The sequence below is a fragment of the Acomys minous genome (assembly GCF_964271855.1).
Source record: "Acomys minous genome assembly, chromosome: 11".
Lineage (NCBI taxonomy): Eukaryota > Metazoa > Chordata > Mammalia > Rodentia > Muridae > Acomys > Acomys minous.
Window position 1 is genome coordinate 97,140,130 of NC_140492.1, and position 22,550 is coordinate 97,162,679.

At 46.0% G+C, this 22,550-nt stretch overlaps 2 protein-coding genes across 3 annotated transcripts in view; one reads left to right on the forward strand and one right to left on the reverse strand.

The window, feature by feature from the left end:
* MAP1B (microtubule associated protein 1B) overlaps window positions 1-6,795 on the forward strand; it is a 92,890-nt gene extending 86,095 nt beyond the window's left edge. For both annotated transcript variants that reach the window (XM_084801652.1, XM_084801653.1), the window contains 2 exons: window positions 1,036-1,274; window positions 2,324-6,795. In XM_084801652.1, coding sequence (XP_084657778.1) covers window positions 1,036-1,274; window positions 2,324-2,479 — 395 coding nt within the window. In that variant the 3' untranslated portion in view covers window positions 2,480-6,795. The remainder of the gene's footprint in view (window positions 1-1,035; window positions 1,275-2,323) is intronic.
* Window positions 6,796-13,060: 6,265 nt separating this feature from the next.
* The window catches only part of MRPS27 (mitochondrial ribosomal protein S27), a 75,251-nt gene continuing 65,761 nt past the window's right edge, over window positions 13,061-22,550 (reverse strand). The window contains exons 8-11 of the mRNA XM_084802679.1: window positions 20,594-20,696; window positions 18,230-18,372; window positions 15,985-16,155; window positions 13,061-13,904 (exon numbers count right to left, since the gene is read on the reverse strand). Of these exons, the coding sequence (XP_084658805.1) occupies window positions 13,665-13,904; window positions 15,985-16,155; window positions 18,230-18,372; window positions 20,594-20,696 (657 nt within the window). The 3' untranslated portion in view covers window positions 13,061-13,664. The remainder of the gene's footprint in view (window positions 13,905-15,984; window positions 16,156-18,229; window positions 18,373-20,593; window positions 20,697-22,550) is intronic.

Here is a 22,550-nt window from a genome sequence, read left to right on the forward strand (position 1 = left end):
TGTATATATAGCATTTATTAAAGGTGAAAATCTGCATACTGATGAAGTGACTGTACTTTTCATTTTTACATGAAGAATTAAAGTCTAGCTGGATACTTGATACTGTGGGATTTGACCAATTTTTTTTTTTAAATAATCGCCATGCTGAGACTATTGCCTGACATATATATGTAATGCAGAATGGCAGATATATGTTTAGGGTCATTTCAGAAACTATTGGAATTTATTTCCCAGATCCAACCCGGAATTTTTTTTCCCTCTGAAGTTCAAGTCATTAACTCAAATAGCAATGTTTTCTTTTTAAATCAGACATCCTAGCAGAAGCCAATCCAAAGATACACTAATTGGAAACTTACATGCTGAGGTGCTGGTAGAAAAACTATGAAAATACTTTGTTTCTATAATTAAACTATTATGTTTCTACAAGAGCAGAGTGTTTTAGGCACCCTCTGTTGCACCTGCACATTCTGACAGCAAGCGTGGTGCACAGTGGGCACGCTGACGCTGCAGATCAAGGCTGCAGTGAAGCTGTGCATCTCACGCTGGCAAGCCCTACCAGAGACCCCGTGTATTCATTGCACGTCTGATTTTAAATTAATCTTTGGTCATTGGCGATCAGGAATTTCTTACTGTTGAAGACTTACCGATCCGTTCATGTTTAGTTGTTCAATCCCGTATGGCATCAGGATCCATAATTTAAGCCTCCATCTTACAGAGCTTTTCAAATCAAGATGCTCATTAGTAGATCCTTTGGGTGCAGAGTGCTACTATCCAACTCCTTCTGTTGAAAAGTCCTGGAAACTCTTCTTTATTTTTCTTTTTACTTCCCTTTGTCTGCAAAGTCAATTTCTCCTATTGAGATGATAAACGACCATGCTGTATTTTCTCGGATTATTTAATACCCTGTACAAGGTGTCCGAGCCGTGGGAGCACTACCAGCCTTTCCATGTCCCGGGGGACCTAGCTGGGGCTATGTGGATGTGTCAGTGTCTTCACACACTGCTTTGACCGCTTGCTCTGTGTTTGTTACCCAAGGTCCAGGAACCACTAAGACGGCCAAGCCATCCAGCGTGCCTCCAGGCCTCCCTGTGTATTTGGACCTGTGCTATATCCCCAACCACAGTAATAGTAAGAATGTCGACGTGGAATTTTTCAAGAGAGTGAGGTCATCCTACTACGTGGTGAGTGGGAATGATCCCGCCGCGGAGGAGCCCAGCCGGGCTGTCCTGGATGCCTTGTTGGAAGGGAAGGCTCAGTGGGGGAGCAACATGCAGGTAAGAACATGGGGCTCGCATCTGAGCTGCATTTGAGCTAGTGCTAATGGCACAGAGAAGGACCCATGTTTAAATGGGCATATTTGTGACTGTGGGTCCACACATGGTGCCTCCTGAGTGGTATGTGTGGCATATACTACACAAAAGGTCAGCTTAGCATACAGAAAATAGGCCAGAGTAGAATTCTTGAGATGCCCACCATTAGTGGCAGTGGAGGACCACCTTACCTTAAACAGAGTCCATGCATCTGTTAACTGATCTGATATGAACTGCTGTCCCCACAGCACGCTGGATATCGGACGTGGGAATTGCTACCGAGGATTGTTCTTACTCATTTGTGTCTGACCAGCAGACTAGACTGGAAATGTGGCCACTGGGCTAGGGACATGGGGACCAAGTGTCCCAATAGGATTCCAGAGTCGTGCCATTGTTTCTCAGGCTACTGTCAGCTCCAGACCCTCAGGGCTGGGTACGAACCAGTCAGTCTCTGTGTTCCTAGTCGGCTGTGGTTACTGGTTATCTGACATACGCTTCTGTACATAATAACTTAACAACCCTGTTCACTTCTTAAATATGATTGTTTTATAATCGGTAGGTACCCCACTCCTATACCCCACAGTGGTTGTTTTCAGGCCAAGGGGTGGGCTTCTAAGGGTTTTGAGCAAAAACTAAAACTTCTTGGATTAAATACGGAGTATGGTCTGTACGACATTTTCTCCCATGTTAATGGAAACACAAGAGACTATACCTAATCCAGACACATCTTGACACGGCAGCATTGAGACACCAACAGAACTGACAAGCTCTTAGCTGATTTGGATTCTCCACATCCTCTCCTCAATTGAAAAACAACTTTTTATTTTATTTTGTTTTTACAACTTCTTATTTTTACAGCTTGGATGTGGTCCCTGGAAAACACCAGTTGAAAACTTCCTTTGTATTTTTCGGAGAAGACGATATTTTAATTCTGTCCCCTTCTCGTAGAGATCTGATATCTTGCTCTGTTTTTACTCCTGGCTTTAAGTATCTTCTTTTCTCTCCCTCTGTAGGTGACTCTGATCCCAACACATGACTCAGAAGTGATGCGGGAATGGTACCAGGAGACCCATGAGAAGCAGCAAGACCTCAACATTATGGTCTTGGCGAGCAGCAGTACAGTGGTGATGCAGGACGAGTCCTTCCCCGCGTGCAAGATAGAACTGTAGAGACCGCAGCCGGCCGCACCACAGGATCTGAACTTTGTTTCCAGAAATTCTTGAATTTAAAACTACCTTTTCTAAAAAAAAAAAAAAAAAATGTCCATTCATCTAATTAAGTCACTGAACAATTACCTGCCAAATGCTATACTGTGTCACGGTGATGCAAGTCACTGGTATTTCTCAATTTTTGCTGATCGCTAAGGGAAGTAACCATTTCCCCCCACGATAGAATTCAAGTTACTGCAAAATTACCTAATTCCCCCATCCCCGTTCATCTCTGCTGAACATTTGGAAGCCATGCACTCCGCGCACCCAACTGACTTCTGCTTGGTATTGGCATTTGTCTTAGAGAGGGAAAGAGAGAGGGGAAGAGAGGCAGCGGAGGGGAGGGAGAGACGGGGAGGGAGGGGCAACGAGTATGCAGGGGAGAGGAGAGAGAGAGAGGGAGAGAGGGAGAAGGAGAAAGAAAAAGAATGCAAGGAAAGGAAATGTCACGGTGGAGAGTTCTTTTGAGATGCCCAGGGAGAAAAAGTGGGCCGGATGGGGTAGAGAGAAGACACCAGCAACTCGGTCTGCATTTTCTCAGCCTGCAGCTATTCCGTGGTCTACACTGGTGGAGTTTTCCATTTTTCATCAAGAGTCATCAGGAAGAGTCTTAATCTCCTAAAGCATGTTTCTAAAGAACAACAACAACAAAAAAGATGGAGCCTGGTATGAGGGCATGAGATTTTTTTTTTCACGCCTTAATTAAATGCCTTTACCATAAAAGGCTACACACGGCATAATGTAGCAAGTGTAGACTGGGCACGCAAGCGGTGTGAGCCCCATTCAGAACTCTCAGACGTTTCAAACACTTATGAGTAGGCTGATCTAAGGCATGCTCCCAGCATTTGTCCACCCAAGTCCACAGCAAGTCAACCTGCATGCAGCAACACCCAAGTCCACCCCAGTGAACTAAAGCAAATACCAAAGCATTTGGGAGACATTTTGCCTTAGGAAGTGACTTGAATGTACGAAGAGTAACCGGATGCACTTATTTTTTAACGTGAGACAGCAAGTTTTTAAGACATCCACGTAGGCTTGTAGATACTCCAGGTAAAGGAGCGTGTGGGGAGGAAGGTACCAGAAGCTCATCTGATTGGTCCAATGGTTTTAATGCTGAGTCATGCTTGTTGAATGCCACCGCTTCTGATGTCTCCGTGGCCCCTCAGCCAAACAAGCTGCACCTTTCATAGCTTCTTTAATACATGAAGATCAAGATCGAAGTGGCTTCTATGATCAGAACTGGGAAAACAGTGAATCTTACGGTGGAGGTGGAAGAGGTTTTGGCAAGTGTTTTTAATTTAACGTTAATTTCAACACAGTTATGGGAACTCATGTACAGAAGATTTTTTTTTTTTTAAAGATACGCGGGAACTTTTCATAGATGAACTTTTTAACGAATGTTTTCATTTACAGGAAAATGCAAAAAAAATTTAAGTGATGGTCTTTTTTTTAGTTTTATTTTAAGTGTTTTGTAAGACAAACATTGAAGTTTTTTTTTTGAGGTTCTGGCAAAATTTGAAGTCTGATATTGAAGTCGTACTATTTATTAAAAGCCTGTAACTACCGGAAACAGCGATACCTCCCACCCTTCAGCTCTCAAAAATGCGAAGGTCTGAGGACATGCTGTTTGAGAGCGGGTGGACGGCAGCGTAGGCTACTGCTCGGGGCCTTAAGCGCATCACCCAGTGCTGTCCCACCTCTCCTTTCAAGATGGTTCACCATGAGGTAAAAGAGCCAAGTTCAGAAGAACCCTAGCACCAGTTTGCTTGGGGGGACTTTCTTTTCTGGAAAACATCACATGAAAGATAATAGATTGAAAAGAAATGAATTCTACGTTCACCATATCCGTCCACTGTTGTCATCAATGACCCACAAAGCCGTGAAGCCAGATCACAAAGGAAAGCTGATGTCGAGTTGCAAGTGGCAGATCCATGTACCAGGGTTCAGAGGTGGCAAATTTCTCAGTGACAACTGTGCTGTGCTCTGTCACGCTACATTTCCTGCAGACTCTTAATATCTATGGAGTAGTGAACAATGACCTCATTTTATTTTGTATGTTAGTTATTTATTTCAAAACTTACATTTTAGTTTATTTTTGTCTGTGAAGTATATGTTTCGCACTGCTATTTACTCTAAGGGTTTAAACAATATTTCTCCAGGGTCCCCTCACTGAGGACCCGTGCAGTCTACTTAATGCTGTGAATCACATTTTCCAAATGTTTAATTTTTTAAAGAAAATTAATATTCTATTTTTGTTAGGCGTCTCTAGGAATGCAATTTTTATTTATTACCCCATTTCTTTCAAACCCATAAAAGTAACACGTTAAAGGTACAAAAAAAAATGTCATGTATGATGGAAACGTCATTGTGATGAAAACAGACTTCATTGACTCTAAACTCATTAACTTCACACTTCATGAGACAAGTTGAATAGACAAAAAGTAGTTATTTAATGGTAACTGTTGGGTTTGTCCACATAATACACATGAAGAGAAACAGTTTCTAGCCTTCTTGCCAAATCCGGACCCCTGGTTGGCTTTTCTTTCAAAGCTGATGGAATTATTTTCCAGTTTTCCCAAATTAAATCCATTTAGCCTGTACATTTTTTTATTTTAAAAATATGAATACCTTAGAAGAGCCATAGCCAGGGAAATCGTTTTAAAAACTGTCACCAAAATCCACTGGCTCTGATTCCTCCACAATCTGGCAGCACCCTCCTGCACCCCCTGTTCTCAGTGGTGGCCACGGCGCCGAGGACACCAGGGTGAATTACATTTGTTTTACCCCGTGTCTCCTGACTTCCCAGGCACCTCTCCTACCTGTGTGGCTAATCTGATTTTGCTGGTTCCACACATACACGATTAGTTTAGAAGGAGCCATCACAATGGGCCATGTACGTTTTGTGGTAAAGAGCTAAACACTGATGCAGATGTCTCGAAGATTTGTGCATACGATTCTTAATCCAATTGTAAAGATTGAATATTTGAGTGGAAGGGATTTCCACCTTGCTTAAATGATGGAATTCTATTGAGCTAGCACTCCTGATCATGACCTTTTTGGTAGTGTTTGTCAACAAAATTCTACAGAGACTAAATCGTAGAGATAATCCTCCATTTCAATTTTAACCAATTCTGTCCTCTTTTTTCCAAACCCCAATCCCCATGCATGCTTTCTCAGTCTTGTGATGGGACTGGAATCAGTGACTGACCCCCTCACCCCAAACACCATTTTCCATGGAATTCAAAAGAAAAAAATTTTTTTCTTAATGTTACATATCATAGTGAATGGTTCCCCTCAGTGTATATGAATGTTTTAAGTGTTTCCAATAGCTTATGAAATTTAGGAGCTTTCTAATACTCGTTTTATAAATTTAATCATTTGCTAATGGAAATTTTACCACTTTCCATTTCTGTTACAAATCTCAGCTCCTGGGAGCCGCGCTACAATTCTGGAGTTGCTTTTCTTGCCTCTTCTGTCACTTGTCACAGGAGGTCCCTGCTTGGCAGTGACATTTGTGAGTTAGGATAATGACTTTTCTTCTTTTTTTCCTTTTGTACTTCAGATTTAGGGGAGAGAAAAAAAAAAGATTCTGTTTCCATGTGAAAGGAACTGTAAGCTCGTATCATTTGACCAGCTGAACACCACACCAAAAGCAGCCTAGGGATGAGCAACGCTTTGGTAGCAAGCGATTACATTTTATTCACCTGGTATTTCAACTATTCACGATTAAAAAAAAAAAAACCACACACACAGAAACAAAACCTGTGACTGTATGGATTCATTTCAAAGGCAGCATCAAAAACCGAAAAGGAAGGAAAACAACAGTTAACAATCGGCTTCTCGGCACGCCGCGTGGAGCTCCAGAAGGCAGTGGGCCCGGAGAAGCGGCTCTGCTCGCTGCCCTTGCCCCAGCGATGGTTCTTGCTTACCTGCGCCCGCAGGCAGCGTGCAACCCTGAGCCCGGCTGTGGAGAAGCCCACTCCTCTCTCTTGTTCTGAATGGTGTTTGTGTCGGTCTGCAGCTGTGTATGGTATTAAGTCTTATAATCCTGCATCATTTCCACCCTACCCAGTCATATCTAATGTAGAAAAAAATTAGTTTCCAGTGAAAGTAATATGTAGTGCTTTTATGATATTTGTGTGCAATATCCCCTCTTCCATTGAGGATATTTGATGTAAAGGAAAAAACAAAAACAAAAACAAAAACAAAAAAAAAACCCTACAAAAACAAAAACAGAAACTCAGTTCCACAATAAAATACAAAGTGGCAAAAGCTCACTGGTGTGCTGAGACATCTTTGTCTTTTCTTGTCGTCTGGATTGTGACACAGCATGAAAGGACATTTCATGGTGGCCTCCCTGGTTGTGGGTGATAAGCCAAGAGGGCCCCAAACTGATTGTTGCAAAGTATTTTTGTTGTCTTTTTTAATCAAGCCAATAGCTGCTCAGGGAAGGGGCTTTGTGTCTATGAGAAGGAGGCTTCTGGGTGTGATTTTTTTTTTTTTTTTTTTTTTGGTAATCAAATGGGCATTTGATGGCTGGTGAACCACAGCTTGGGAGACACCCACTCCAGCAGTGGCTCAGCACACTGAAGGAAACATCACATGGTGGAAGGCTTCTGAGGGTGTTATAAAGATTAATATTTTCAACTCTGGATATGAAGAAAGAAAGAAAGAAAGAAAGAAAGAAAAAAAGAAAGAAAGAAAGAAAGAAAGGAAGGAAGGAAAGAAAGAAGCAAATGCCTTTATGCATTAAGTAATCAAAAGACAGTTTCTTTTCTTTTTATAATTTTATATAAATCTTCTTCATAGCCTTGATCCATCATTTAAATTCCAAAATGGAATTTATGTCCAGGTGAGTGTGACAAGAACAAGGACAACATGTCCTGCTTCCTGGACATGTCAAGGACAGATCAGAAACTGATGTGCCTATTCACTCTCAAAAAGCACGTGGCCTAGGAATGGTCTTGCTTTAAACAAATATTAAAACAGATATTTTATGGACATGGTTTGAGGGGCATTGCCTCTTCTTTTTCTTTTTCTTTTTAACTTCCTCAATATTGCACAGGCAGTAGCATCTTGGGGCCATACACAAAAGCCATATCAGAGGGGGAGATGGTTATTTTTGACCCCAAAGTTGCTAGACTACAAGGCCAGCTTCCAGAGGTCAGCCTGTTGGAATGCCCTCCTCATGGCCTTGTTCATAAAGTGTTTTTTTTTTCTTACAATATTCATTTTTTTTTTTTTTTGGTGCCGAAAAGTTCACATTCACATCACATTTTTCTGCCGTTACGATTCACTGAAGACAAAACTGTGCACCCACTTCAGATATTACGCCTTCTCACTCTCACCTCGTAAGGCTACCGGGTACCACAGACTCACAGCCCCGACTGTGATCAGATCACAGCATCTTCGTTAGGGCACTGCAGACTTCTAGCCCAGTTATGCACAGGCAGCAACTTCATACACGTTATCATTTGTCCCTTTCCCCGAGGAATCAGAAAGAACAATAATCTTCCCTTCGTTGTATATCTCATATGCATATTTGACCAGAAAAGAAACAGGCCATATTGCTCTCCCAGTTAATCTGTCACTCTAGAAACTCTCTTGGGTGCCCTACCCATAGGTCTTAACGCCAAGGGTTCCAAACTATTAATATTTGGACTGGGGAGTTCCTGGGGTGTGTGGTAAGAGGTTTAGCACCATTCCTGGCCTCTAATTCAGGAGATCCCAACAGCAGCCCTGAGTATGTAACATACTAACAAACGTTACAAAAGTGCCCTGGAAGGAAACTACTTCCGGTTGAGAAGCTAGACCTTGCCTTTACCCCAGGCTCCTGTAGACAGCTGCCCCTGGGGATGGATGGTGCCTGGTCTCACACCAGGGGTATTTGCTGCTGCTGCTGGTGGTGGTCATAACGCTAGAAGGCCAGCTGTCCTACCAGCCAATGACAAAATGGACTTCACACATACATACTCGTCTGCCATGCCCCTTGGTGAGAGCTGCCAAGGTGTGCCCTAGACTCTTGGAGGGTAGAACAAGAGTGAGCCTGCCTTACCCCCCACTTAATTGTGTACCCCTCCCCCCGTTGGTTTTCCCTCCTTCCCTGTTGAGTTTCTCTCCCTTTCACCTGCCTTCTTGGGATCATTCCAATTGAGTCCTTGCCTTCTAACCTACGTGTGTGTGTGTGTGTGTGTGTGTGTGTGTGTGTGTGTGTGTGTGGTGATGGAGGAAGTGGTGTGTGTGTTCCAAGACAATGACCTGCCAAGTCTTGATCTGGATTGACTCCAGCTCTCCATCCCATTGAGGGTAGCCTCTGTGCTTCGTTACTTTTCTCTCTCTCTCTCTCTCTCTCTCTCTCTCTCTCTCTCTCTCTCTCTCTCTCTCTCTCTCTCTCTCTCTCTCTCTCTCTTTCCAGACAGGGTTTCTCTGTGTAGCCTTGGCAGTTCTGGACTTGCTTTGTAAACCAGGCTGGCCCCCAACTCACAGAGATCTGCCCGCCCCTGCCTCCTGAGTGCTGGGCGTGCTTTTCTAAGAGCTTGTTTTCTTGTCTGTGTGTAAAGCACAGCTGCTACAGCACTCAGCGTCTTCCTATGGGTTAAGGACGGCAATGCAGGTGAAGGGTTTACTATGCCACTTGGCTACAAATGGTCAGTGAGTGTCAGCTTTGCTGGGCATGCCGGTTCGAGCTTCTAGCTTCTTTATCTGCTGGCTGTCTGCTCAGAGGGTAAGCTGATAAACAGGAGATAAGCCAGGCAGTGATAATTCTGTTATGTTCCCCCTCCCAATAAAACACCTATCTGACAAACTTCACTTGGGCTGAACTCATGGAGGCTTCCTTGTGCTTCAAGCTTCACCCTAGTATATATATGTGGCTTTTAGCATGTGAGTCATTATCTTGGGAGACTATAGCTCAGTCCTCAGGCCTTGAACCTTAGAGGGAATGCTACTTAGTAAATGTAAGTGCTTTCCTCATGGTCATGACTGTTCCCTGGACACAGCAATTAAGAAGCCAAGGAGAGCTCCTGTCTTCATGGAATCTGGTGCCACCAATGAGTTCAGAGAATTCAGAATTCATAAAATAGATAGAGGTTAACACTCTAAGGGGTGTGGCAAACTGGCCCTGAGGATGGTTCAGGGCCTACAGGACCAAGGGTGGGGCCCTCAGTTCAACCCCTTCAATCTCCTTACAGTGGGAAGCCAAATATTCTCTTCAGTGGCTCCATTTGGTTCAAAAATGGTACCAACTTCTCTGGGGCCTATACCTGCAGTTTCAGTATTCAGGATGGATGATCTTGAACACAAGGCTAGCCTGGGCTACATGGCAAGCCTCTGCCTTTCCTACCAAAACAGAACAGCGGAGTCCAGTTAGGGAAGAGGCGTACAGAGCAAAGCCGAAACACCTGACTCGCTCTGGTATACCAGGAACTACAGATCAAGTCTCAAGCAAAGGAGCCCGCTAGAGTGTATATGTCACAGGAAGCCAGGAGACCCAGCAGCGGGCCCTGTTCCAGAGAGGCAGAGGAAGCATACCACTCAAGGCCGTTAGAATGTACCATGGAGAATGCTGGCCTCACAGGAGCTAGTCACAAGCTCAGTTAGCTGGCATCAGTTATGACAAAAAAGAGCCTTAGCCTTGAGCATCTCCAGGCAGCAGAGGCAGGCGGTGATAGCTCTCCATCAGTGTATCTCTGCCAGGCCCACGTCTACCTCCTTTGTTCTTTGACAGGCAGGAAACTTGCTTACACCTGAGCCTTGGACTGCATCCCCGCCTCGGCGACCCAAACGACACAGGCTTCTAAAAATGTTCCTTATGCCCAGTTCTAATTCCTTGTTCCACCTCACACCCATTTATATTTCTTTTCTGCAGTGGTGAAAGATTCCTTAAAGGGCATCATACAGCTGCAGTGAAAAACAAAAAATAGCACACTGACATATCAGTACTGAAAGCAAAACCAGGAGGCTGTCAGAGCTGGAGGTCTTCAGAGTGAAAAGGAGCTATACTCTTCCATTTTCAAGGCCACTAGTGAGTTCTCATAAAATCTACAACCTGAGGCTGGCCTCAAGGTCCAGTGGGTAGAGAGCTTGTTGTGCATGACCTCAGTGTGGTGTGTGTATGTCACACACACACACACACACACACACACACACACACACACACACACACACACACACAGGGGGGGGGGGAGGAATGAATTGATTCTTGGAGCTTACTGACCAGGCAGCCTAGCTGAATTGATGTCCAGTGAGAAAAAGCATGATTGAGTAAGATACCCAAAATCATCTTCTGGTTTCCACAAGCTCATGTGTGCACAGCTACACAAATGGGCACATACGTCACACATTCACACGCATGATCTGCAATTGTCCCATCACCAGTGCAAATATCCATAGCCTAGTAAAAGGCAATAAAACACAATGCAAGGGTTGGTGCCAACAAGGCTCTGAGGGGAGGACATAAGTACAGGAAGCATTTGTATTTTCCTGTTGTTTTCTTGACTGTTTTTGCTTTGTTTGTTTATTTATTGTAAAGTAACTAGGTTATGGGCTCAAATCGGTTTAGTCCAAACTGTTCATTTTCACTCAATCTAAAATGCTTTTTGCTGAGCACATTTGACTCTGCACAAGACTGTTGTTTATGAGGGCCACGACAGCTTGTGGCACCTGGGGGGCTAATTAAAGCACAAAGCAGTGATTTTTCTTCATTGGTGCAATTCGGTCTCCCAGCCTGCCAGACTCTTCTGCGGCTCCCCATCACTTTATCTGTGTCTGACACCTCTCAGCTGTGTTGGCAGATAGGGGTGCCTGGCCCCTTCTGCCTCTGGAACCAACATTATTTTTAGAGATTTATTTTTACTTCATGTGTACGAGTGTTTGCCTTCATGCCTGTGTGTGTACCCACATGTGTGCCTGGGTAGCACCAGATCCCCAAGAATTGGAGTTTGAGATGGCTGTGAGCCACCATGTGTTTGCAGGGAATTGAACTCAGGACCTCTGGAAGAGCAGCCAGTGCTTTTAACCACTGAGCCATCTCTCCAGCCTCTGGAACCTACATTAAGGTAGGGTCTGTATTACTCATCTTCACCTGTTCCATGGCTCTGTTCCATGGTGCACTGCATACAGGACATGCTGAACAAATAACTGCATGCAGATTATGGGTGATGCAGACCACAAGTTTATCAGCGGCTCACTGGTGGTTGTTGGGGCCAAGTGGGGGGACTCACAAAGAGGCAATGTGCTGTAGTTAAAGGCTATGTTGTGCCTCGGATCAATAAGGCTGAGAGCCAGATTCCCCAGGTTCAATCCATAAACCACCAATTGGTCATCACCCACATTTTCAAGGAGTTTGCTGACATAAGGGAGGGATGAGTTTAATTAATGCTAGGGTGGAGGGAAATTTGAATCAGACTTCAGACCAAGACGGGCGAAGTCTGTAGGGATGGTGCTGTGTAGAAAGGGAATTCACAATGGTCCCTGAAGCATCAACAAGGATGGACTGAGGCTACAGATCTGGAATTATTTTGGTGTCTTTATTCCAATGGGTTTTGACCAAAAAAAAAAAAAAAAAAAAAAAACAACCTGGAATAAAGACGCACTGCTATACTTACAGGCAACATTACAGGGCAGACAGAAGTCCCCTGACTCTCTCCCAGAGAGGTTTCCAGGAATATTCCAGGAATTTTCTGACAGTGTGCACTGATTTCTATCACCTGTGCACTTGTTCCAAAAACAGAAACAAGAACAATAAACCTTACAAATTGATGGGAGACCAAAACAGGAAAAACAGACTTTGCAGGTTAACGGTTCTGCTTGCAGCTAAGACTAAATTCCCGTTTGTCCCATCTGCACCAGATATGCTTGGTCACGTGTGGGTGGGAGGTGTGCAGGCAGGGAGTGCGTCAGGATATATGCTTGCTGCTGACTGGACCTTATGGGTGTGATTTGCGTCCATTTTCTGGGAACCTCAGAATGGTCCTGGCCAAAGCCCATCCTCCTGACTATTAATTAAAGTTTGTTTTCAAATTTGACCCTCAAATTGTGGAACTTGTCTTTCTCTCACGATTCTCACAATGCCCTCTCATTTTTTTCCTTTAATAGAATTTAGAACGTTTTGCTCTAAAGTTATCTGTGTGTGTATGTGTGTACACATGCGCACATGTGCACAAATGCACACCAAAGGCTCATTTACATTTTTGACAATATGTGGAAAGTTATCTCAATATGCTGAAGAAGCCAGGCCATAAGAGCTTCTCACCCAGGGCAAAGTTTCTCCTCAAAAGCACTCACATTTTCTAAGTGTCACCATGGATACCTGCAGTCAGCAATGTAGTGAGGTTGTGGTCTGGAGACCTTGTGTGCTGGACTTATCCCAAAGGGGTAAAAAGAAGGCAGGATGCGGTGGGAAAGAGGCAGTGGAATGTGTGAGCACCCGGGGCCAGATTGCCGGGATATTTGCACTAGTGAAGGGACTATGGGCACAAGGTCTCAGGTTTGTGGCCACTGGAGTGCAAAGGAATGCCACAAAATCACACCACGCAACAGACCTCACAGGAAGGATTTATTGGGGGGGGGGGATATACAAAAGGCTGCCGCTGAGCAGGGATGGAAAGGAGGCAGGCTAGGAAGACGAGGGCTTTATAAAGGGAATGGCACAGACACATAGGAGAATATGCAACCCTTGGTGACAGTCAAAATGAGGCCTGTGGCGTTGAGTCAACTGGAGGTGGGCGGGGGCAGCACCTGGCTCTGAGCTGTGGGTGGTCCTTGGTTTAACAACACCAGGATGTAAAGCTCACTGCCCCATGGGCCTGGGCAGGGCTTGGAATCACTCCAACACCTGTGCCGCAGAGCAGACTCTTCACCTATAGTCTTCCCATGACCCTCACCAGATGCTGGGAACTTTTCACACTCTGTGCTCAGGACTCCACTGTGAGCCTTGAAAGCCCATATAAGAGATTTAGCTGGAGGCTTCAACCCCAACCACTTGCCACTTTCTTAGCTTCCTGGCCCCTGACATCTGGATGTGCAGTCTTGACATGTAGCACATCTGGCTTTCAGGCTCTGCAGGGCTTCCTGTAAGAAAAGGAGAAGCTGGGCAGCAGAGGCCCATCCTGTCCGTGAGTGCTGAGTGCTGGCGTGGCCGGGTCCTTCAGGCTGCAGTCTTTGCTGCCTCCCGTGCCTGGTATTCTTGCTTCGCTTTCTCCCTCTGCTCCTGTTCCCTCTGGATCAACTGCACCCGCTCCCGGTGCCACTCACGCAGTTTCTGCTCATAAACAGCCAGGTCCTCTGCCTCACAGGTGGGGAGTTTTTCTTTTACAAGCTGGGTGGTCAGAGTCAAAAGATTTTCAGACTCAACTCTGCCCAGCTCCTGCAGTTTAGACTGAGAGGCCTGTTGGAAACAAAGGGGGGAAAAAGGTCAGGGAGCCCGTGGGAGAGAGAGGGCTGAGAGGCGATCAAGTCCTCAGCTAAACAGCCACACAATCTGCTTGAAGAAACGGAGCCCAGCGCCTCCTCCAGGTGCATCTGCCCGCACTGGTTCAGATCAGCAGTTACACTAAGATTTGAGCAGCGTGGCACACGAAATCGCCCCAGCTTGACACACAAAGTGCAACTCCACTGCCCCGACTCCCTGGGTCACGTTCAATTCTTAGTTAAGGCACAAGGACAGCAGAGGTAACTAACCAAGTACAGCGACTCTAGGGTGCAAACAAGCCGGCAGGGAGTCCTGAAAGCAGAGCTGACCCTGACTTTTCATTTAAGTGGCTTCACTTAGTGTCACTCCCCTAGGTTCCTTTCGACAGATGGAAATCATTTCAGGGATTTCTCACTAATGCTAAACAGCTTTCTGGAGTGCTGGCGCATTGCAGGCTCCACCTGCTGCGCTCCCCTGCAGGCCAGCCCTTACCTCCTGCCTGCCTACAGCTCCACTTGAGATGGCAGCCTGGGGTGAGTCAGTGCAGTAGTCCCTAAGAGGTACTAAAAGCATTAATCTACTTAAGTACTTCAAGATGCAGATGACCAGAGAGCGTCATTTAGGGCCCCAGCTGCACTGTGGCCACACCGTCCATGCTCTGCACAGAATCAGATCTGGCCAGGAAGAGTGCTGGAAGGAGCCAAGACCCATGAGCTCCAAGGAGCAGACAGAGGTCTAATTATGGAAAGCGTAGCCCCAAACAGATTACCTCAGACTAATGAAAATCAGGCAACAGGAAGAACAGAAAATGTAAACCGAAAATGCTTTCTTTTTGACGTAATTTTCCAGGTAGTCTGAGGCCTAAGAGATAGCCAGGGACGGCAGAATAAAACCTCAGCTGTGAGGCAGCAGACTGTTGTCCAGATCCCAACTTTAATTATGGGCAGGCCTCCTGTGAGGGTAAAGGAAGTGCAGTGGGGCCTGACACAGCTAAGGTCACAGTTCGCAGCCTACAAACGTTTGTCTGTTCTTTCTCGAATGCTCATGAAGTGTACTGTCGAAGTGAGGGCTGAAAAGTCAGTGACGGCTCGGGTCACATCTGCTGAGATGTGATATATATATTAAAAAAGAAAGGAAGAAAGAAAGAGAGAGAGAGAAAGAAAGAAAGAAGAAGGAAGAAAGGAAGGAAGAAAGAAAACCAAGCCAGAAGGTAGAAATGGCTGAGAGGGGCAGCAACCTTAGTTGGTGTGAGTGTGGGAGATTTTTTTTTTTTTCCTCTTTAGGTTGTACACTGGCAGGCAAAATTAGGAGGGAAAAACTGCATAAATTCCCCACTCTTTGTTTTGGGGGTCTGACAAGAACACTAATTTTTTTTTCAAATTTCAAATCACAGAGGAGAGAAGCTGAGCAGTGGCTTCCCTTGCAGAAGCACTGGGAAGAAACAACTGCCTGAAGTACAGTGGACCGCTCCTCCCGACCTGCTGTGAAAAGACACAGCTGAGCAGCTGGTGTGGACGGGACATTTTCTGCTCCTATAATAACTAGAAAGGACTCTTCTCTTTTTGTATTAAACAGACAAGAAACAAAGCTGGGAGGAGGAGGACCACCATGGATTTTCTTCCCTGACCCTGAGGGCACAGCATTTGGGACACAGAGCTCAAAGCCAGCTGAGTGCTCAGCACCTTCCTGGAAACCTGTTTATATGTGCCATGTAGTGTGAGGCACTGTCTCTGACGGTCCTGATAGCACAATGCTGCCAGCCATGCGCCACAGAGGATGCCTGAATCTTATTTCTGCTGAAAAGGCGACTAGTGTCTAACTGGCATGGTGCAGAGAGCTGAGCAGACACTTTGCACACTGGGCGGGAGGCAGGCACAGGTGAGGGCCCACTGGGGCTGCCATGCTGCCCTAGTGAACACAACTATGACTGGCTAGCTCAAGCACAAAATCATAAAAATTCCACCGGTGTCTCAAAAGGCCAGGCAGGGCCCGTGAGTCCTTAATGCCATTGTGTGTGGCCAGTGGAGGAAAAGGCTCGGTTTCCTCTATGACTCACCTGAAACCGCTCCAGGTAGCGGGGAAGCTTGGACTGCTCTGGTTCCTCAATGTCTAACTGCTCCACCACGTTGGCTGAGCCCAAGCCGTCCTCAGCTTCCTGGGGCTGGGTCTCTGAAGCCTGGCCAGCTGGAGACATCACCGCCTTCAGGACTCCCTCCAGCACATCGAGCTGTGAGACATAAGAGGGCCAGGATGACATCATTTTTATGGACTTGACTTTGTGAAGGTGAGAGACAAAGGAAACAATGGGGCCTCCCAAGCCTGAGGACGACAGTGCGGGTAACGGCTAGTGAGGTTCTGGAATGGGTCAACCCCTCACCGAGCTGCAAACAAGGAAACAGAAGGAAACCTAACAGTTTTCTTTTTCTACATTAGCAACACCCTCTCAGACAGCACGAGGAACTGGGTAGAACGCAGAAGCTGCACCTGTGTGGGTCAGTCAGCACGATGGTTAGTGACGTTTGTTTTAAGTAACCAGGGTAGGACCCCAGGAATTACATTTGATGGTCCTTGAAGGACTTCCCTCACTTCATGTCGTTCCTCGGAGTCAGTCTGGAATTGGGACAAAGGGAAAAGAGACCGCCACAGACCAGAAACAACAAAAGGCGACTCTGAATGCACATTTAAGCTGCTGGATATAGGCCTCGGCCTCCCTCAGAGAGCGGCTCCAGCTCACGAGTAGCTATGAATTATGGGTCAGCCTAATCCAAGTAAGCTGCTGGCCAAGGCCAGAGCTGAACAGAGAAAATTCATTTTAATGAGGTGGTTTCCGTGCCTTAAACAGTAAGCAGCTGAAGACACAGGGGGGCTCTTTTTGTTTGGCTCTTACTTGTTTACCTCCACTGTGTGGCACACCTCCCTTAACACGCGCAGGGCTTGGTCACCAGAGATGAGAAAGGAACAGTAGCAAGGCCTGCGTAAGCACCTGCTTGGCTGTGATTACAGTGTCACAGTACAACAAGGCACCAGTACTGCCCCAGGGGCTGACTGCTTCTAACCCTTACACACAGACTGGACACGCAACACATTCTTGTTGACATTCAAATCACAGCCCTATAAAGTAGAATACAGAGAATGTCAAGTTGGCTGAAATTACAGAGAATAAATGTATCCTTTAGCAAAAGATTTATGGGTAATTGTGTTTTCAGTCACCAGCACTGGATACAGGCGGCTTCAAGCACACACATTTATAAGTGCATATTCTTCGGTTAGAATGACGTCATAGAAGGTGATGTGGTAGGTGCTGGTCTGAGTATATCATGACAGAAATGAAAGCTGAGGGGTGACCTCAGTGTTCACGGTCAAGGGAACACAAAAGAGCGTCTCCAAGGCAACCTCTCATTTTTACGTAACAGTGTCTGGGCCTCTCTGGATAGAGCAGCAGGGATGGGAGGAAACACCACGACTCCATGTCAGGTGGAAGGCTAAGCCCAGTGAACTCATGTCAAGGGGTGTAGGTGTCTAGGAAATAAACGGGCACGGGTGGGAGGACAAAGTTTGAGACAGGCAAAATAAGCGCCTTAGACCATGTGACATAGACTTGACATCACACATGTACTACAGACAGTCGAATGCAAAGCAAGCAAGCTGAGTCTTCTCTAGTACCCGGATTCTGTGTGGCAGGTGGGCATGTCCGCAGGTGGACTCCAGAAGACACTCTTGGGCACCACTCTCAAGCACTTTCTGCTTCTTTGTTTCACAGGGACTGTTGGCCTGGAATGTCTAGTAGTCTAGGCTAGTTAGCCAATGAGCTTCCAGCGACCGACGTAGCTCTGCTTCCCACCCTGCCTACGTCCAGGGATCCGAGCTCAGCTCCCGAGGCAAATACTTCACCAATAGCCAAGAATAATAAAGAAAACTGCTATCTAGTCTTTCCAGACTACATGAGAGATAAATCCACAAAAATGATTTAATCTTTCTCTTACACTGTCATTAACTCTTTTTGGATGGGGGTCGTGGTGAACAGGGTGATATTTATTGATTTGAGCTTGAATTTCAGGGGAGGGGACAGTTTTCCTCAGACATAATGAAGTACGAGTCAACAATAATCTTATTTTCCATTGCCTTTTTGTCAGCAACATTGAAAATGCTTGTGGTTTCTTTTCATCCTTCTCAACTGAATAAATGCCAGTTCTATATAAATATTGGAAGCAGGGGAAGGGGAGAGACAGTGGGAACAAATTCAAACCACTCAGCTCAACAGTGATGGCTCCCTTTGACTGAGTGGGGGTGCAGGAACGTACCGCTTCTCTACACAGCTTCAGATCTTCGGGGGAGGCGGCCACCCTCTCCATCACTTGGAGGGCTCTGTCAAGGTAGCCTGGGGTCCACATCAGAGGCATGTCGTGGTACACAGCCCGCAGCCCGCGCTGCAGTTCCACCTTCCCTGTGGCCAAGAGAGCAACAAAATCTCCTCAGCCGTTTTAACCACTGCCAAGGGCTTGGAAGGTAGCAGCAAACAGCAGCCCAGACAACGTGCCTCACGCTGCACATTTCAAATGCAAGCTGTGTGTTTCATCCTGCTGGAGATTCACCCAGACTCATGAATCACTGGGCTGAGGAATTCTGAGACCCACAGAGATGACTCTACAGAAGGCCGCCCTTAAGGCACAGGAAATGATACTATTTCTGTTTCAAGGCCAAAACCTTCCCAGAAAAAGTAATCTCACAACTTTCCTACTGTGACTATCTGACAACCTTCCCTTGCCAGAGAATGTCTGACATCTTTTGAAAAGTGTTAAACATCCAATGTATTGTCTTTATGAAAAAGAAAAGGAGGCAGATAAACAAAAAGCCCAGCGTCTTGTGCATTCTCAGTTCTTAAGTCAGAGTCCTAGCAAGCTCCTGGGTCACAGGCCTGAATTTCTCTGGGGTTCCTCAAACTGTCATGCGAGCTGTGGTGAGGCAGAGGGTCCTGAAGTCCAGGAGCCATCTGCACCAGGGCCCAGAGCCTTCTCGCACTGATAAGCAAGGTCACCTTGGGCGGCTGCGTCTTAAGTCTGCCTCCACTTATCTTTCCTGGAAAGGAGGCTTTGGGAAGCTGTAGGAGGATACCAACAGACAAAGCTCATCAGGAGACGGCTAATTTTAGATCTTTAAGGTGCTTGGGCTAGACAGGGATCATTCTGGGCTGCTGGCCTGAGATGAATGAGGCTGCAGAGCAGGCCACGGTGAGAGTGGGGCGGGGGTGGGGGAAGGGGCGTATCTGATGGCATGGCTGCCTATCACAAGGGACCAGAGTCCCTACTCATGACCCACAGTCAGGTATGTTTTCTTAGCCTCGTCAACTTTGTGAATGTGAATGATCCATGTGATTTAGCAGTCCTGAACATTAATCCGAACACCAACCGGGGGGGGGGGGGGTGGGGGTGGGGCCACGGCGGGGGGGGGGGATGATAAAGCAGGGGGCGAATAAGCAAAATGTGACTTTAAACAAGAGCCCCAGGTTGGGTTTGTCATCTATCTGCAATGGCAGCTCCTAGCGAACAGAGAAGGGAAGACTCGAGTCTTAGGCTAGGCTAGGTTTTAGCAAGACCTTGTCTCCAAGGCCAGAAACCAAGGCTGGGGATATAGCTCAGTCGGTAAAGGATCCTGGGTTCAATTCACAGCACCACATAAGCCAGGCAGGCCTATAATTCTAGCACTTAAGAGGTGGAGGCTGAAGGACCACAGGCTCAAAGCATTCCTCCACGGCTACGCAGTGAACTCAAGGCCAGCTTGATGCAGGAAACTTTGTCCCAACCAACCAACCAACCAACCCAAAACCCCAAACTCCCCAAATAAAACAACAAAACCCGCAAGTCAAACTACCCAACTCTGAAGACTCTTGTGTTAGTTTGCTAGCCAGTCTGACAAACTGAGACAAACTGAAACAAACTAAGGTCTCTCCATAGTTTATTATCAGAATCAACATCCAAGAATCCAAACTGTATTTTGTTGGCAAAGGTTGACTCCAACAGCAAAGAGCCACGCCTCGGAAAGACAGGCAGGCGCGGGGAATATACAAGGGCACTTTCAGGGACGGCTGGCTTCTGAGAGAAAGGGGAAAGCAATGAGATAACACAGGTGATAAATCACTGTAAACTGGGGTATGGTCCAGATGCATGGTCTCCCCAGAGCCACACAACCCAGGTGCTGAGGCTGCTCCTCTGCACCAGCTCAATTTCCAAAGCAGTGGGGCCTGAAAGCCACCATTGCGCCTGGACTGTACAAGCTCACGGACCAACTGACTCTCCCAAAGAGGATGTCTCTGACTACTCTTCCCTCACCTGGAAGCAAAACAGAGGCTGCATTGAACTATTTCTTAGCCCTCCTGATAGATTGCTAGAACTTTCTTTATGCTGTCCCTTCCTCACACTGACCAAAAAAATGAGTGTTACCTACAGCTACCAGAACCATTTCTGATCTCATCAGTATGACAGGTTTAATGACATTCCTTGACGGTCCATAACTGTAGGGCCAGTGAGGGTTATCTTGTTGTCTATACATGTAGGTTATAACTGGGACTTCACCAGTAAATTTAAATGAAGTTTTCATTTCATTATGAGACAAAAGCTGCGCCATATCTTTCCACAAAGAACAATATTAATAAGGCTCACTTAGCTTACCAAGAAGTGCATAGCCGTACAGCTGGGAACTCAAGCCCACTGTGTTCCTTTGTTTCAGGCCCGGAAGCAATAGAGACACACCAAAGTTCCTCTCTTCTTCCCACTGCAATAGAATACAGTAGATCATTGCCTGTTAGAGCCATGGATATTTCATGCAAAATATAATTTTTTTAATGACACCAAACAGCATGTATTAAGCAAGCTTATGAAAATAACAAAATTGTATAAAAGTTATCCCAATACTATAAATAAAAAGTATTTATATTAAAAAAAAGATCAGAACAGAAATGCCCTATATATAACTAAAATGAGCAGTGAAACCATAGAGTCATTTTGGTTTTCTTCTTTGTGCTTTTCTAATTGTTTTCCATGCCTTTGGTAATGAACCAGTGCCTTTTACAGTGAGAAAAAAGAAAAGAAAATAGAGTGCACTCTGGACCCATACTGAGGCCCCTCAGGCTGCCAGCTTCATAGTTACACTGCTCCAGAGTGAGGGAGCGCACTAGCGACACAGCAAAGATATGGCTTCCTCACGGGGTTAAAGTAAGTACCACCATTAAGTTGCTTTTAGATAGATTTGTACCTCTTGAAAACAAATTAGGCAATCAGAAACACTTAGGGACTAAGTCTTTCAACCTAGGGTGTAAAATTGTACTTCAGGAAAATTGAAGCCTTTTGAGACATGAAAAGAAAAAAAGAAGGGGGGGGGAGGGGAAGCAAAGCCACAAGCCTCCCTGGGCCTGCCACACACCAGTAACAAATGTGACTGGGACACTCCTTGGAATGCAGAGCTCACAGGTCTGGCAACAACATACAGCAGGCGCTGCATTCCCTAACGCCTTACACGCGGGCAGAGCTACACCTCTTCCCCACAGCACATATGGCGGCTGCATGGCCTCTGGCCCACAAGCTGGGGAAGAGGCAGAGAAGGGCCGAGCAGCTGCTTGCCGCCAGGAAGCGAGGCTCTGTGGGGTTAAAGGCACGGATCCCCTGGTCATGCGTCATGCAGCACACACACCAGTTCCTGAGACTTTCCTACACAGTGGGAACCAGTGGATCCCAGTAGAGCAAACTCCATGCAGCTTCCCCAGTGCAGGTGAGGAGGACCTGCTAACTAGGCACCTGGTTGCTTTTCTAACGCAAACCATCCTAGCTTTTGTGCGTGCACTGGAACGCAAAGCTGGGGCCTATGTCTGGGAACGTGGCAGCAAACTACACCTCGTAAAATACACATCCTAATCTATGGAAGTTTGTTTCTCCACTAATAGCCTGAAAAGTGGGTCCAATGAAGAATAAGAAGCCTGAAAACTTTGTCTTTACACTTACTTATTTTTCAATTTAATTCTGTTTGTGAGAAAGGTTCAGCTCTGTAGTTCTGGTTAACTTGGAACTTGCTACGCTTCAAATATTTATTTGTTTATTTAGTATGTCTAGTGGGTATATGTGAGCACATGTGCCAACGCTTGTATGTGGGTGGGTGGCAGTTGACAGTGTACACCAGTCAGCTCTGTCCTTGTACCATGCGGATTCCAGGGATCCCGCTCAGGTCATTAGGTTTGAGGGCAAGCACCCTACCCACCCACTGAGCCATCTCACTGTCTGAAACTTTTTTCCCTGTGGAGAAAACATGAGCCACAGTATCAGATGCAACAGGGACTAAAAGCTGAAGGAACAGCAAATACAAGCAGCTGTCATCTGTGACGTGCTGGGCACACTCACTGCTGATAGTATGAGATGACATTAGGCAAACAACACTAATCTAAATATCCAAAGTGTCCCCAAGCTCTAAAACTGTTTGAGGTGACACTGCAAGTAGAAAATGCTACATTACATGGAACATTTCATGTACAAATTAAACATAATGCATACAAATAACCTTTAGAGTATGTGTCTGAAGCATACACAAAAAATGGACCAAATGTGTGCTGAGATTTGGCCTTGTCTCCAGCGTTACCTC